The sequence below is a fragment of the Mastacembelus armatus genome, chromosome 7 (assembly GCF_900324485.2).
Source record: "Mastacembelus armatus chromosome 7, fMasArm1.2, whole genome shotgun sequence".
NCBI lineage: Eukaryota > Metazoa > Chordata > Actinopteri > Synbranchiformes > Mastacembelidae > Mastacembelus > Mastacembelus armatus.
Genome location: NC_046639.1, coordinates 10,165,891 through 10,182,705, shown reverse-complemented (window position 1 = coordinate 10,182,705; position 16,815 = coordinate 10,165,891). Strand labels below are relative to the sequence as shown.

Below are 16,815 nucleotides of genomic sequence, written 5' to 3'. Positions count from 1 at the left end.
AGGTAGAATGCTTTGCTTTGATACTACACACAACCTCTGCACAATTACTTTAAAAGCATTTTCCATCAGAGTATTAAGGGCCCTGCATGTACATTTGACTGACCTGCAGGTCCCAAAGGCCTTATCACCCTCTGGATGGGAGATCACTGATCATTTTATTGGGTAAGAGGGCTGTAAATCTGATGTGCAACACCTCATACCCAAGGAAGTGCACAGTGGTGGAGGTGTCATTCTCTAAAGGTGTGTATGGATAACAGATTTTGTGTTCTTTTTATGATTTAAGGGTCCAATAAGAAGTTGGACTCTGCGAAACAAAATCCTGCTATAGAGTAAAACCCCCTAGGGAAGGAAATTACTTAACTGTGATACTTTCTTGGCAAAGTCTCAACACTATAACTTGCCATTTTAGTACACAACATGCTGACCTCAATGCTTCATCTGGCTACACAGCCAAGGCTAATGTGGAAGTATGCTGGCTTCAATGTCATTTCCTGCAGTCTAACCTGTTTTGTCTGTCAGCAGATAGGAGATGCGTCCAAGCTGTTCAGGTATGGTGCTAGCCCTCACCACCGTCCCAGGGATTTTGGGGTCTTTCTTAATCATCCAACTGAAAACCATCTTTCCCATATCCAGATTGACACGCAAGCTGCATCAAATTTTAAAAAAAGTTGTTTTTTTGTTGTTTTTAACTCTGTACACATAAATATATTGCAATTCTGAAGATGGCTTAATAGTCACAGACAATCTCAATTCATACCTAATGGGTACAATGTGAGAGAAGAGAAGCAGGAAGCGAAAAATCTGGAGGTACCAACGGCCAGCAAAGTGCTGCAGGGCCACCATGACCAGTGACACCACCACTAAGGCTCCAAAAAGGATCTTCGTCAAACAGTTCACTTCCAAGTCAAATAAACCCATCTAGCGTAAGAAACAGAGACAAACATTATGCATCAAATAAATGTAAACACTAATTAACTGTGTATGTACAGTATGCAAGTCTAAGTAAATCACAACTATTTAATTAATCAAAATGTGTAAAATAAATACATGTTTTTTAACTAAATGAACCAATGTTAGTATTTAGGCTCTGGTTCACATTTCTGTACCTTGTGTCTTGGGTTGGAGGTGTTCATGACACTGCGCAGCTCCTTGCCTGTATAAATCACAACCCCCACCACTGTGCCTGAAGTAAGTGACACAAAAGACAAAAAAGTTAATAAAGGAACATAAAACGTAATATGTCAAGAAGATGCTTCCCAGACTTATAATCTTGACAAAGAGACTATTTCAAATGAAGAATGTCCATTGGAATGATGCAGATTTCCAATTGCCTAACAGACAACATATGTTAGAGTAGGCTAAAATGGACTCAGCCTCTTGAGGAAGAAGGACATTTTATTCACCATTATGGTTAGCTGCCACAGAGTTGTTTATAACTGAGCAAAATTCCTTATTATTGTTTTCTGTGCGTGTGATTTAAACAAGTCATCAGAACATTTGTGCATGCTTCCTCGTCATCAGATCCACACCACAAGTATATTTACCAGAGGCAACAACAGTGCTGGCCCACAGGGTGTTCTCAATACTGAGGCTTTCATTGACTGGAGGGTCTCCATCTTCCTGTAACAGTTGAGACAACATCCAAATATAAAGAATAATGAAAGACTGAAATAGTCAAACCTGTCATCTCTTTAAAGAGAAAGTACAATAAAACAGAGGTGACCAAGCCATGTTCATCGACAGCCACTGTTTTGCTTTCAACTATCCCTAGCCTACCTATTGCCAATTACCTGGATGTGTGGTCAGCCAGAAGCAGTGAAGATACCATTTCACTTTTTCTTCCACCCTTCACACCCTCATCTGAGATGGTATCTTCCAGCTTTGGATTCAGCAGTGGTTAGGGCAGGGACAGTTGAAAAACAAGCACTAAAGGATGAAATCTGAAACAGTGCTGTCAATTTGATAAAGTGACAGCTTTTGGTTATTTATTTTTTTTTCTTTCTTTCGGCTGTTCCTATTCTGGCTCGCCACAGCGGATCAATTGATATTGCATAATCAATTTTGGCACAAGTTTTACGCCAATTGCCATCATCGGTGGCTGAGGCTATAGCAGCCCCTGGTCTTCCAAGTTGGTCTCCCATCCAAGTACTAACCAGGCACAGCCCTGCTTAGCTTCCAAGATCGGATGCTATCGGGGACATGGACTCGGGTGCAGTGGTCTGTTTTAACATTAATATTCCTTTTCGCAATGATCAATAATGCTCTAACCACCTGCTTGGCACATAGAGTCTGAGAGTGAGCAGAGGGAGAGGCTGAGGGGAAGTGAGACCAGCAGTTAGTTAAAACAGTGAGACTAGAAGAAAGATGGTTATTAAGGTGCTCTTTTATGGAGGCAGAACAGTGACAGTTAAACTTTAGAACTGAAAAAGAAATTACTGGCATGGAAACTGATGCAGAAAAATTAGTCCATGCATTTGTTTCCTCAAGGCTAGATTACTGTAACTCATTACTATCTGGATGTCCTAATATCTTAATAAAAAGCCTCCAATTAATCCAGAATGCCGCAGCCAGAGTCCTGACAGGAACTAGCAAGAGAGATCATATTTCTCCTATATTGGCTTCTCTTCATTGGCTCCCTGTAAAATATAGAATAGAATTTAAAATCCTTCTTCTCACATACAAATCCCTTCATAATCAAGCTCCTTCATACCTTAAAGACCTCATAGTACCATATTATCCCAATAGACCACTTCGCTCTCAGAGTGCAGGCCTACTTGTGGTTCCCAGAGTTCTCAAAAGCAGAATGGGAGGCAGAGCCTTTAGCTATCAAGCTCCTCTCCTATGGAACCAGCTCTCAGCCTGGGTTCAAGGAGGCAGACACTCTCTGTACTTTTAAGGCTAGACTTAAAACCTTCCTCTTTGACAAAGCATATAGTTAGGGCTGGCTTCAGGCAACCCTGAACCATCCCTTAGTTAGTTATGCTGCTATAGGCCTAGACTGCCCGAGGACCATCGGTGCACTGAGCTCCCCTACCCTAACCCCCCCCCCCCCCCCCCCCTCTCTCCCACCTCATGTATATTCCACCATTGAATGTTACTAACCTTGTGCTCTCTATCTCCCCTAGTTTGTGCTCTCTCCCTCTCTCCCTCCCTCTCTCTCTCTCTCTCTCTCTCTCTGTACCTTCTGAAGGTGTCCCTGGTCCTGGAGCTGTTTATCGCTGATGTGCAGTTACTGGCCCCACCAACTTGCAGTGTCTATTTGTTGTTTATTGTTGCTGTTCTTTTCTCTCTGCTCTATCCACTCACCCCAACCGGTCGAGGCAGATGGCCGCCCAAACTGAGCCCGGTTCTGCTGGAGGTTTTTTTCTTCCGTTAAAGGGAGTTTTTTCCTCTCCACTGTCGCCAAGTGCTTGCTCATAAGGGAATTGTTGGGTTTTTAGTTTTAGTTTTTGTAAAGTGCCTTGAGATGATTTGTATTGTGATTTGGCGCTATACAAATAAAACTGAATTGAATTGAATTGAATTGAAACATTTGTACTGAAAAAAAAAAAACCAATTAAAAGCATTGAAAACATTAATATTGAAGTTTTTTTCAATTATTTTTTCAGTTTCAGATTTCTGTCTCTGTTTTGGGAGGGCTCCAAGGGGTGGGAAATGACGTGGGTACTACATGTTCTGCATATAATTTGCATAGTAAGGAAAGAAGTACCACTCATGCCTGGCTGTCTAGTCTGTCTACTATGCTGTAGACATCCTCGAATGCAGTTTCCAATAGTAAGAATGTTAATGAGGATATCTTTAATTACCATACATACTAGTGATATATAATACAAATTTGACTGGGAGAAATGTCATTATGGATATCCAAAATGTAATTTTCCATTAAATGCAAAAATGGTTCACTGCCTAGAATGGAGCTTCCACAACTAAAGTAAATCTATTGATATCCTGTTTTATTTCCACCAAGAATTGGGCTGGTATGAAGTTAACTCTAGCTTTTAACCAGCTTAACAATGTTATATTTTGGCAGAGGTCTGTTGGAACAAGTCCACAGCAGCAGCTACATGAGCAGCAGGAACGATAAGTACAAACCTTGAGCATCAACTCTGGTGTTGAGGCTGGGATATATTTTGTGTTAGCACATTGATGAGACCTTGTGCACCAGCAGCAGTCACACTGGCCTCTGAACTGAAGCAAAAAAAGTCACCACAACACAAACATAGCTAACATTTCCATTAACCACAGGTTAGCTAACTTGCTACCTAGCATTAACATATATGCTAACTTTAGTACTTCCTTCAGTGGATCTCTGCCAAACCAGCAAAATGTCATTAAGCTAGCACAGTTAGTTAAAAACTAACTTCCAACCAGCTCAATTCTTTGTGGAAAAAAAACACAACAGGAGAGAAACAGACTTAAACAGACCCTATTTTCCAGACTATAAGTTGCACGGGAGAATAAGACGCATTTTTAATTATACCAATTATAGTCCAAAATAGCCTATAAAGAATGTAGGCTAGGCATAACAAGCAGAAGTGCATTATGAAATTCATTCATCTGTGTCAAGTAACGCTAAAAAACTGCACCAATGTTGGGAAGGGGAAAAGGTGAAATGGCATGTCCTTGTGTTCTCTCTTGGGTTGTCTGAAAGCCGACACTCACTCCAAACTTTGTTTCAACTGCATACTTTATTATCTGCAGCTTGAAATCTGCAGTAAAGCGCCTTCTTTTGGGGCCATTTTTGGGGGTTTTCCACTAGCACTAGTCGACTCGTTTTTTTTTGCTTTCCAATAGGTGATAGTACCTGGTAGCAGGTACTTTTTTTACTACCTGCTCGGCCGAGGTTCCAAGTGAGCTGAGCCAATACTAAAATGTGACGTCAACAGACTGTGGGCCACTGATTTTTTGCTTTTTATAAAGTGCCTTGAGATGATTGTATTGTATTTGGCACTATACAAATAAAATGGAATTGAATTGAATTGATTAGACAGGGAGTGATGTCACTGGAAGAGTTATGAGCGCTATGTCCAACTGCATCCGACACAGGGATAAAATACCCGACATTTTTAAAAAACAGCAAGAGCAACCGTTTGTTTTCCTATTTTTATCGTCTTTAGCAAGGCAAATGGCTAACGTTACTTGCAAAAACAACACTGTGGTCCTACAAGGAGGTGCAGATGTTTCAGTTTCACAACGCTGTGCTATGACGACCATACCCTTGTAGAGGTGGCAATCAACTGTAATGAAAAATGACCTAAACCAAGTCGAGGAGAACAGAGTAAAGCCAAGTAGTGCTAAAACTATCTAATGGAAAAGGGGCATTTCACTTGTGCTATACTAGGAGTTGTAGTTTAGCGTGAGCATAAGCCTTTTTACTTTTTCAGCTGTACAGTATTATCTTCAGCTGAGTCAAGAGTGCCATCTAACGCTAGTAACTACTCGACAAAATGAAATGAAATAAATATACACATATTAAATCGCAATCCAAAAAATATGGCACAAGTGATTCGGGATCTCCAGCTGAGCTCAAGCCATTTGCCAGAGGTTAGCGCCAAAGTTTAACTGTCACTCTTATGGCTCCATACTCTTTCACGCTGCATCTGTGTTGGTTTTATACTAGTTTGCTCCTAACAAGCAAATCTAGTAATAGTATTTCATATTATTTAAAATACAAATTAATTTTAATCATACTCTGAATGTATTACTTTAAATATCTTAATATTTAATATTCATTCATTAATTCATCATCTATACCCGCTTATTCCTAATTAGGGTCACAGGGATCTGCTGGAGCCTATCCCAGCTCTCTTTGGGTTAAAGGCAAGGGTACACCCTGGACAGGTCACCAGTCCATCACGGGGCCACATAGAGACAAACAACCACACACACTCACACTCACTCCTCTGGGCAATTTTAGAGTCACCAATCAACCTAACATGCATGTTTTTGGATTGTGGGAGGAAATCGGAGTACGCGGAGTAAGCCCACACAAGCACAGACAGAACATGCAAACTCCACACAGAAAGGCCCCTGCCAGGTTACGAATCCGGGGCCTTCATGCTGTAATTAAAAATATCTATTTTCATTTATTTTTAGAAATTAAATATATAAATAAGCGTTTCACCCGAGAGAGAGCTGGGATAGGCTCCAGCAGATCCCCGTGACCCTGGCTTTCAGGAAAAAGCGGGTATAGAAAATGGATGGATGGATGGATGGAAATATATAAATAAATAAGAGTATAGATGAAGTAGCAGCTCATATTGTTAAGGCAAGAAGAACTGAAAAAATTCTAACCACAACCGTCCCTAACTCTGACATCCGTATTAGCAAAGCTCTATAAACACAGCATTCAAGTAGGAGCTTATTTTTAGCCAGTGTGAACACCGACTTCCACAGATCACATAAGTGCTATTTTCAAAAGCAGTAGAATGCATACTGTTTGAAAATGGATACATTCATGATGTACAATACATACATACAATACATGCCAAGTCCCAAGTACAGCTTATGTTTTAATATTCTTAAGCATCACTGCCTCTGAGGAGAAATGTATGCAACCTATTTTGTTCGTGTATATGAGTTGATTTTACAAGGCCATACAACAACATGTGCATGTTTTTCTCTCAGCATGCATGGTTTAATTTATCCTGCCTGATGGCATTTATTTCTGACTTCTCCCATCTTTTAAATATTAGTGTATCAGGACTTTTATGTGAAAGAGTCTCAGGCACAAGACATATTTCAACATGAGAGCAACATGTAAAACTCCTATTAAATTAAAGTGGAGGGTACGTGAATGAAAAGTCCTTGGGGATGTAAGCACTTACCCTGGTGAAAGTTCCAATAAAGTTATGGATGTCAATATTTGGCTCCTCTGCATACACGTATGATCTGATTTGGAGGAGGTCCTGTGAACAAGAAAAAAAATGACTTGACTAATGATAACAGATTAAGAAGAAAAAAATACAAGTAATGCTCAGCCTGACTTGCTCGTCCAACAATATAGAACTATCTCAAATAATATATTACTTCACCAGATTCATATATATTACCTTTTACTATAGCAGCAGTGTTTGCTCCATGGTTTTGTATTTTACACTGATATTTGCTGAAGGCTACAATCTGCAGACAAACTGTTGTGACAAATTCAGTTATTTTAGTTTGACTATGGGCAGCATGGTGGCTGAGTGGTTAGCACTGTTGCCTCACAGCAAGAAGATCCTGAGTTCGCAACCCGGCCTTTCTGTTTTGTTTGCATGTTCTCCCTGTGCTTGCGTGTGTTTACTCCAGGTACTCCGGTTTCCTCCCACAGTCCAAAAAACATGCATGTTAAGTTGATTGTTGACTCTAAATTGCCCATAGGAGTGAGTGTGAGTGTGTGTTTGTTGTTTTTGTGTGTATACATGTGGCCCTGTGATGGACTGGTGACCTGTCCAGGGTACCCCTGCCTTCCACCCGAAAGAGAGCTGGGATAGGCTCCAGCAGATCCCTGTGACCCTGGTTAAGGAATAAGCGGGTATAGAAAATGGATGGATGGATAGTTTGACTATCTTGTGGATCCCTGAGACCCATATTGCTTACTCTTTCAGACAGAAGCAGCATTAGCATTACTAGCAAGTGTGTTTATAAGGCATTAAATGAGTGTCTGCAGAACTCTAATAGTACAGGTCTGAGGCTATTCTTTGAACTTTCAGTCAAGAAAGTCAGTCTCCGCTGACCACGTCAACCAGCACTTCAGTTAAATGACTAATGAGAGACTTGCTCCTCTTAAAGCATAGGTGGCATAAGCGATTACAGTATATTCATAAGTTCTTTCTGCGCAAAATATGTAGCACAACAATGTTGCACAAGTGTTCAATCATATAATTTTCTTCTGCAGCATATAATTTTCTCATGGATCTTTACTGTCCATCTTTATTCTATGACTCACAGCAGCAGTTGGCAGCCTCTGTGTACAGGCCACTGGGAGGCGCAGTTTCCAGTCTGTCTCTCCATCCAGCTGGTCAGTACGCAGGAAACAGGAGCCTGGGAAGGAGAGGACAAGAGGTGCCACTGATGCCAGATGCAAACACACTCACCTCAGCAATAAACCTATTTTGATTCTGATATACAGAAGGCTACTGCAAATTACTACTGTCTTATTTGTTTTAACCCACGTCTATTTTCAAATTACCAGCAGCTTCAACAAGTACATTTAAAGGGGCAATAAAACAGCCTGGAGTCATAAAGAACAGATACTTCAGTGGATGGGATAGAGCTACATATTACTGAGAGATCAAGCTGCAGAAGAGTTGGAGGTGTCCACTTGAGCCCATCCCCCATCTGCCTGCATGTGTCATCCTGCCCAAAGCTCCCAAGCCTGGTCAAGGCTATTCATAATTGACCTAATGGCCTCCACATGGAAGAGAGATAACCAAACACTATTTCCAGTAAAACAAAGCTGTTGTTTTTCTTCGCCCAACAGGAAGACACAACAACGACATGCATCTAGCTTTTTTTATAGAGTCACATTTGTGTACGAGTATGTATGTCTTTTGTATATGTGCAAATAATGCAACTCACAAAGTTTGTTTCATCACTGACAAATCTTGTCCTAATCCATATTTGATTATTCAGATTAGATATCCTCCACTCATGTCTCCTTTTCTCTTTGCATTTGATTTCTGTCTGTCCTTTGATTTTCCTGTTATAATCATCTCATTTGAAAAACAAAATTAGTCATAGACTAAAATGAAGAAAATAATGTTTCCTCTACAGTGTACAGTGTATATCTCACCTTTACATGGATTAGGACCACCCTACCACACTACACTTGAGTGACTGTTTATTACTAGACCCTACTGCAATTTAGACATTCTGAATTTCCCCCATGAGGGATGAATAAAGTATCAGGGCTAATCCAGGCACCTCATCACGTTTAAACAAGTAATTTCCCCAGCCTGCCTGTTGTGCAGATCTGGATGAATGACCAGCAGATGTTTACCATTTCTTTCAGAGGTCCTTAAAAAGATCATGTCAGCAGGAACACGCTGATTCTACAAAGAAAGGCAGAAAGAAAAGCATGACTTTAGCATCACTTCCTGATCGTGCATTTTTCCTCCTCCCGCTCCTCTGCTCTTTAACTGTAGAAAAGTAGGGCTTTCAGCTTTTTATGTGCCACATTACCAAAAGCCAGTCAGTCAAAATAACAACCCCTCCAGCAAATCATTCTGTCATGGCCTGAACAAGACCCTCACCGGCTTTTACACTCTGCTTGACCTGGTCCTTCCACTACACTAGACAAATTCCCAATTCAATTCATCTTGACAGCGTTCTAACAACTGAACTGTGCATGGATTATTGCTAAATTGTCTATAGTGTTTAATAAAGATGCATTATAGCTCTTTAAATGCAGGTTAATGTAAAAATTCCACAGCTTTTTTTTTGCTAGCTTCTGGTTTCACCTCTTTTGATGAATTCATGTTTCTGAATTGTAACTCACAGGATGATGCGAGCAACCTTTCCTTCAGCTGCTTTAGAAGGACCATTTCAGAAAGAAGTCCTTATTTGGAAACTGAACAGAATTAATTACTCATATTTTATGTACACAAACCTCAGAGTCCAGTCTGTCTATGAAAAAAGCAGTTGGAAACTCAAACTTGGATATTTTAAACAACAAACTAAGAATGTTTGTGTTAAATTTCAAGATATAAAAAAAATATAGTGTTTTATATCAATAAAAAACACTTGAATTTAGCACAAATTGAATTTGTGTTTAAGTCCATGTCTGCTCGTGTTTGTATGCATTGAGGTTGACAGGCTTAGCATTGATCACAAGATTACAAAATCTTTACTAACTCCTTTCACCTCAGTCACCAGTGGAGCTCAGAAGATTAACAACCCCCTCATTATTTTCTGTCATATAAATGGTAACCTGACAGGCCTAAAAAGCAAAACTATTCACATATGTGGTTAAAAAAATCTTTAACAAACCTTTTCCACGATTATCAGATCTCCAACTTGAATACCGCTGCTTTTAACCTTCACTGTGCCTGAAATATAGAAATCGAAAGATAATGTCTGCTTCTTCTCTTTATAAACATGTTAATGAATGTGGCTTTTAATCAAATGTGACAATAAAACTCAAATACTTGTGTCACTGTGAGCTGTTGTGCTGCATGCCTTACTGCTCACCCCAGAGAATTTGGGAAAGTAGTTTTTGGTGCATATTTGAAAGAATGCTGGGGGAGCAAAGCCGTTTCTCTCATTCCATTTGGAATGAAGGACAAAATTGTTTAGAAGAGATCACTGACCTTTGACCTCTGTCATGACCTCTGGGCTTTGCATATGTAAGACATTAAAGGACATTAATATTGCAATGCATTAAGGTTCAGAGAACTTCACATCAGTGCTCTGTTCTACTAATGCAATAAACTTTTACACATCACTTTACAAATAAATGATCAACAATTTAGGACAGAGGGGCTTCAGACAACAGCTTTCAGAGACAAAGTTTGACAACTGTCTGAAAAAGCTAAAGACTGACTTGAAAGGCTTTGACTTCAAATAAAAAACACACCAAATTCTGACACCATAAAGACTTTTATAATCAAAAATATATGCATTGGGGCCACTATCATGGAGGCAACTGGTCATTGTGTTTATGGGTAAAACAAGCTGCCACATCAAAGGGGCAAAGTGATGGAAACCACAAGAGGTCTCCTGCTTTTTATTGCTCGTGGCACTTTATTCCAAAGCCTCTTATGTACACTTTTACATCTCTGCTTTGAATTACCCACCATTTTCCCTAGCCCCAATAATTTTTAATAGGACCAACTTCCTACAGTTAATAGGTGGTGATGCTGAGAAATAAGCAACTTCGTTTACATATCAAGACTGTCACAACAAAACAAATGGTGTCCAGGGTTCTAATTATTACCTCTTGTTGAAAGCTTGCTGTAAATCTGAGAGTTCACTTCTTTGTCTCGAAGGTAGCATCGTATTTCTTCAACTGCCTCTCTCATTATGGTAACAATCAAGACAAGACCCTGGAGAGTGAAAAATCTGAATTAAAAAAATAATTTTCACCCAAGTAGAGAACAACAAACCAGTTTTCTGTATGTTAGCACTGTGGCAACTGTGTTTTGGCAAATACCAGAACATCTCCATCAAAAAACATTACCAAGATCCGCAGTTCAAGTATGGAAAATGCAACTGATTGACCATAATGAATAACAGTTATGTGAAACAAAGCTTTGTGAAATGCCACATACCAAAGGGACCCAGTAGGTGTAAAGGGCACCTAACCGTAGCTCATTGACAAATTGAGAGCAGGCCAAAAGCAAAAAGTACAAGTTATAGAAGTACTTGAACTGATTGAACAGCACCTGTGAACAACAAAGAGAGCACAAAAGTACAGAGTGAATTATTTATTGTGTAGCAAGTTATTATGTATATGACTGTATCTGACATTCACTGCTATACTCCTATTGTTCTTTAAATCATGGCTGATTTTGAAAAAAAAAAAAATATCTGAAATCAATAATGAGCCCTTGAATGGAACACAATTAAAATAACCCACAAGCAGTGTTTGTGTGCATATATTTAAAGTTTATTAAGCAGTTAGATTCCAAATTATTAATGAATTACTATTTTTTAAAGATCACCAAAATAATAAAGAATAAAATAATCTTTAGTCGCACTCATTTTCACAATATCAGAATTCCCTACTCCCCAACGTTTTTCTTAGCCTTCCCTGCACCAGTGGCATTCTAAAATTTAACATGACATACTACAACTTTGCTGTTTCATTACCACCAATGTGCAAGATTACTGTCCAATGAAAGCTTGTGTCTTACTGCCACTGTATGCCTTTTTCCAAAATGGTTACCCAGAGTAGGGTATCACTCAAGAAACAATGCAGAAACAAAGGACTAGTCTAATAAGAAGACCTTCTTGTCATGCAAAAGTAAATAAAAAGCATCATAATTTGCAATGCAAAAAGGCTTGGCTCTTGTCTTTTGCTTTCCAAACAAATCTGAACTTTCGTTCTCTGCCTTCATATACAAAAATAAGATCAAATAAGACAAATAAATGCTTGGAAAACAAATGCATATGTAAACCAGGCCTGGGAAATGTAGGAGGCAGAAACACATGGCTTAGTAACTGCTGCCCAACTAAGGAATTTACAACTTTTGTATGCTACAAAGTATGTGAATGTCATCATGAAGATCTGATGGAATGAGATCATACTTTGTCAGGATTGGAATGGTGTTTCACGTGTCATCATTTCAAGCTCTATTGTAATATAAGATGTTTCACTATTAAAATTGACTGATAATCTTTTTACTGCCTAAATGGGAACTGAAAAAAGTAACTAAACCAAACCTTCCATACTGCACATATCAGACTGCATATTGCTATGCTGTCAGGAAATGCTCTCTGGCATAAGGCATAACAGTAAAAACGTAACCATTATCTCTGTGTGTAAGCATCCATCCAGAGGAATGCTAACATGTAGTTGCTGTTACTCGGTGGATTATAAGTAAAAAGGATTATAGTATTCTTTAAAATTTTAATTTAAAAATGCCAAAGTTAATCAACAACTATTATCATATTTGAGTACATATTTGAGACCAATTTTCAAGCAAAAATGGCCCAACCTTTTCTGGCACAAACTCGCTAAATTTGAACATTTTGTGCTTTTTTTATTTTATATTATTTTATATAAGCTGAACTACCTAAATTTCCCCTCAGGTATCCATAAAGTTTATATTTGTCTCATCTTATCTTGGGAAGTTCTATTTGGCATTTTTTGCTATATTCAGGCTATATATAAACAATTATCCATGTAAATCATAAAATAATGGATAATGAATAATAAAAAATAATGCTAGTTACAGCCCTATACTGATCCCTCTAATTAAAATAAATCAAATAATACAATGAGTTTAATAAACAGCAAGCAGCACAAAATTCATAATATTATGTATCTCAATGTGACCAACAAATGAGACTGAATGAGGGCAAGGCTCAGAAAGGTGGATGGTGGCTTTGGTGGTTAAAGGGTGGAAGCGTGGAGGGGTGACCTTTGACTGACACTAACCGCAGGCAGGAAGGTGAAGAAGTTGTACTTCTGGTTGTTAATGACATTCCTGGGGTACCTCTGCTCCCTCTTTTCTGGGTGGCCAAGCCACACAGTGCGGGGACGGAAATCACCCATGCCACAGCATCTTGACCATGGGCAGCACCTGGTAGAGGAAAAGGCAGAGAGGGTAAAATAATTTCACATATTATACTACCATTTAGTTTAACAGTATTAAAACAGACAACTCATCTCAACTCAATTTTATAGCATGAGTGCAGCAAAATGTAGTTGACATCACAGTGCTGTTCATACATTGTGTGAAGCTGTTGACATCAATTTTTAATGAATTCTATGTCACATCTCTTAATGTGTTGCTTATTGTATCTACAAATATATAGAATAAGGTAAGCAAAAGGTCCACAGAGATTATGCCCTGCAAAGTAAATATTAACTTCATCTTGAAAAGAATTTGCCACTCCCTTCACTCCACCAAAACAACAAACTTTCCATACTAACCAGAGCCCAGTGACCTTGTAATTAATAACTTAACAACTTGGTAAGTTGTAAACTTGTGATTATAAATAAAATATGTCCCTGACAAATATATGGTCTCCTATAGACTGATTAAGGTATTTTGTTCAGGGAAATGGCAATAAAGAAGGAATTTTATGACCGATGTGGGGGAAAAAAGTTTTATATAAAAAAGTTTTATATAAAAAGTTTTATATATAATATATAATTATATATTGAGAAAGAGATGGAATGGTTTTGCAATGACACAGCTCATTTCTGTATTTGTTATTCTATAAATATATATATTGCAAAGCTGTTCCTTATCTCTATTATCTTGAGTAAACTAATCCCTGTTGTTGCTCTTTGAGATATCACAAGTCAACAGCTTAACTCCATTGCATTCAAGTAGCCTACATAATATTGATTATACACACATGGACAAAACACTGGGTACCCTTTCAATAAAGAAAAGAAAACTGAAATAAGTTGAAACTGACAAAAGTATTAATAAATAAAAATTTACTCAAAACCAAACCTGACATTTCCTTTGAATTGTGGTTCAACAGAAAACTTTTTTTAAAAAAACTAATGGAACAGGCCTGGACAAAAATGATGGTATCCCTTGAAAAGATTGAAAAGAATTTGACCATAGGGACATGTTAAACTAAAGTGTGTCCTATATTCAGCATCACAGGTGTCTTCAAACATATAATCAGTCAGTCTGCCGATTTAAAGGGAGAAAAGTAGTCACTGGGCTGATTGGTATCATGGTGTGTACCACACTGAACATGAACCACATAAAGCTAGGGAGAGAGTTGTCTCAGGAGAACATTATAGACAAGCATGTTAAAGGCAAAAGCTATAAGACCATCTCCAAACAGTTTGATGTTCCTGTGACTACAGTTGCATATATTATTCAGAAGTTTACGGTCCACGGGACTGTAGCCAACCTCCCTGGACATGGCCACAAGAGGAAAATTGATGACATATTGAATAGACTGATAATAGGAATGGTAACCAAAGAGCCCAGAACAACTTCCAAAGAGATTCGAGGTGAACTCCGAGGTCAAGGTACATCAGTGTCAGATCACACTATCCATCACTGTTTGACCCAAAGTGGACTTAATGGAAGATGACCGAAGAAGACTACACTGTTGAAAGCAAATCATAAAAAACAAGACTGAAATTTGCCAAAACGCATACTGACAAGCCACAAAGCTTCTGGGAGAATGTCCTTTGGACAAATGAGACAAAACTGGAGCTTTATTGCAACTCATCAGCTCTATGTTCACAGATGCAAAAATTAAGCATACAAAGAAAAAAAAACACTGTACCTACTGTCAAACATGGAGGAGGCTTGGTTATAGTCTGGGGCTGCTGCTTTGATGTAAACATTTGCTTGGTTGTTTGAAACTGCTATACAAATAATGCTGTCTTGTCTTGACATGTAGGGGGGTGGACAGGTGAACTGGATACAATGAGGGGCTTCAGGCTTGATTATACAGCAAAACATATCCCATTTATAAAACCTGGGCCTGTAGTTCTGCAGCACCACAGCTACATTTCAGCTCGTTCAGCCTTTGTACAGTGTGTTTACTACAGGAGGTGACATCACCATTACAGCATGATCATCCCATTGGCTACATGTCAACACTGTGTTTCTCCATTATCACTTCTGAGGCCTGCCCCATTATGTGCTGCTCAAAATACCGTCGAAAACATTCATTCACTCAGCATGTGCATTCAGAAGGTATTCTGTCAGGGCCTACATTTCTCCCTGCTCTCTACTCTGACAGGCTGAGCTCCAGTCATCCAAGCAAATATTGACATGGGCGTGAAATGCACTTGTTCCAACTGCACCCCGGAACAAGAATGGCTCCTGGAGCTCTAGCTAGCCGTTTTAAAGCTAACACCATGAATGGCCACATCATTTTGATTCTGCTGCACATAATCTGGTAGCCGCTGTTCACCCCATGACAGTCGTCTGTTCCCCGCTGAGCTGCTCACCGAGACATGTCGACGCACTCTGTAACCAGCTAAACGCCTACACTGGTCCGCAGCAGCCGGCTAGCGATACGCGCTAACAAAAGGTTTCGTGGTAATATAGTGCTGGATAATGTTCTTACCCATTTCTGTGTTTATTGTCGTGTCTTTTCGGCCGTCTCACGGGTTGTAGGGGGATATTGTCGGTCATTCCTGCAGCCCCTGGTAGCTGGTGGAAGCTGTAGGCAGTCAGCCGGGGTTGTAGCAGCTCTGGGCGGAGGCTAACCCAGCTGTCACTCAAACAGGACGGTGCAACAGTCGCAGGTTGACACTGCTGGAAGAGATAACGATCTGCAGCACTACACTAAGCACACTCAACATACATATCACTAGACCCGAATCATTCACCCATTTGATAATATCATACTTTGACTTAAAATATGTGTGTGCAGAACTCTTTATTGGCCTATGGTAGATTATAGTCGCAGGCAAATTATTTCTAGTGACACATACAAAGCAGTATAAGATTTTTTAAATATCTTCAGTCTCTTATTTCTGGAATGTGCATCTACTAAAATACAATTTTAAGCATTTGTATTTTATTAGGCATTTCCATCTTCCTGCTACTTTTAATCTCCACTTCAACATATTTTAGATGATATTTGGAGACCTATCATATGAAGACATAAATATATGCAAGTGCACCATGAGACTTTGAATTGCCCAACACATTATAAATCTAGTTCAATCATTTAAATGCAAGTGAACCTTTAACACTTCCATTAGGATTCAGGATTAAATAAAAGACTCACATATAATATAGTATTTCTACTTAGCTTTAGGCCTAAGTCCTTCTTCCACCAATGCCACTGAGCAGAAAAATAAAAACATATTTTGCAAATCCTGTGATAGACTGGTGACCTGTCCAGGGTGTACCTCTGCCTTTCACCTAAAGAGAGCTGGGATAAGCTCCAGCAGATCACCGTGACCCTAAATAGGAATAAGCAAGTATAGTGGGTGGATATTTTGCAGTCTAACACATTACTTGTGATTAGTTTTTCTTTTTAGTTCTTTGGATACCTTAAGCAAGTTAGAAAAGAATAGAGACACATTACAACATAATGCATTGCCAATGATCTAGTAAACAGGCTATTTACTGGTGTTTGAGCTTATTAGAGAGCAGAAGATACTAAGATATTAAGCTTAGCCAGAGTTCAGTTAAAACCTTTTATGTTTCTATTGTCTTGATATAT

The 16,815-nt window shown here is 39.0% G+C and overlaps 1 protein-coding gene across 1 annotated transcript in view; it reads right to left on the bottom strand.

Moving 5' to 3' along the window:
• Nucleotides 1-15,843, bottom strand: part of atp9a (ATPase phospholipid transporting 9A) — a 32,814-nt gene extending 16,971 nt beyond the window's left edge. The window contains exons 1-12 of the mRNA XM_026332450.1: nt 15,706-15,843; nt 13,085-13,229; nt 11,253-11,366; nt 10,919-11,027; nt 9,973-10,031; nt 8,984-9,035; nt 7,931-8,025; nt 6,828-6,908; nt 1,545-1,620; nt 1,107-1,183; nt 758-918; nt 504-646 (exon numbers count right to left, since the gene is read on the bottom strand). Coding sequence (XP_026188235.1) covers nt 504-646; nt 758-918; nt 1,107-1,183; nt 1,545-1,620; nt 6,828-6,908; nt 7,931-8,025; nt 8,984-9,035; nt 9,973-10,031; nt 10,919-11,027; nt 11,253-11,366; nt 13,085-13,229; nt 15,706-15,773 — 1,180 coding nt within the window. The 5' untranslated portion in view covers nt 15,774-15,843. The remainder of the gene's footprint in view (nt 1-503; nt 647-757; nt 919-1,106; nt 1,184-1,544; nt 1,621-6,827; nt 6,909-7,930; nt 8,026-8,983; nt 9,036-9,972; nt 10,032-10,918; nt 11,028-11,252; nt 11,367-13,084; nt 13,230-15,705) is intronic.
• Between the last annotated feature and the right edge of the window lie 972 nt (nt 15,844-16,815).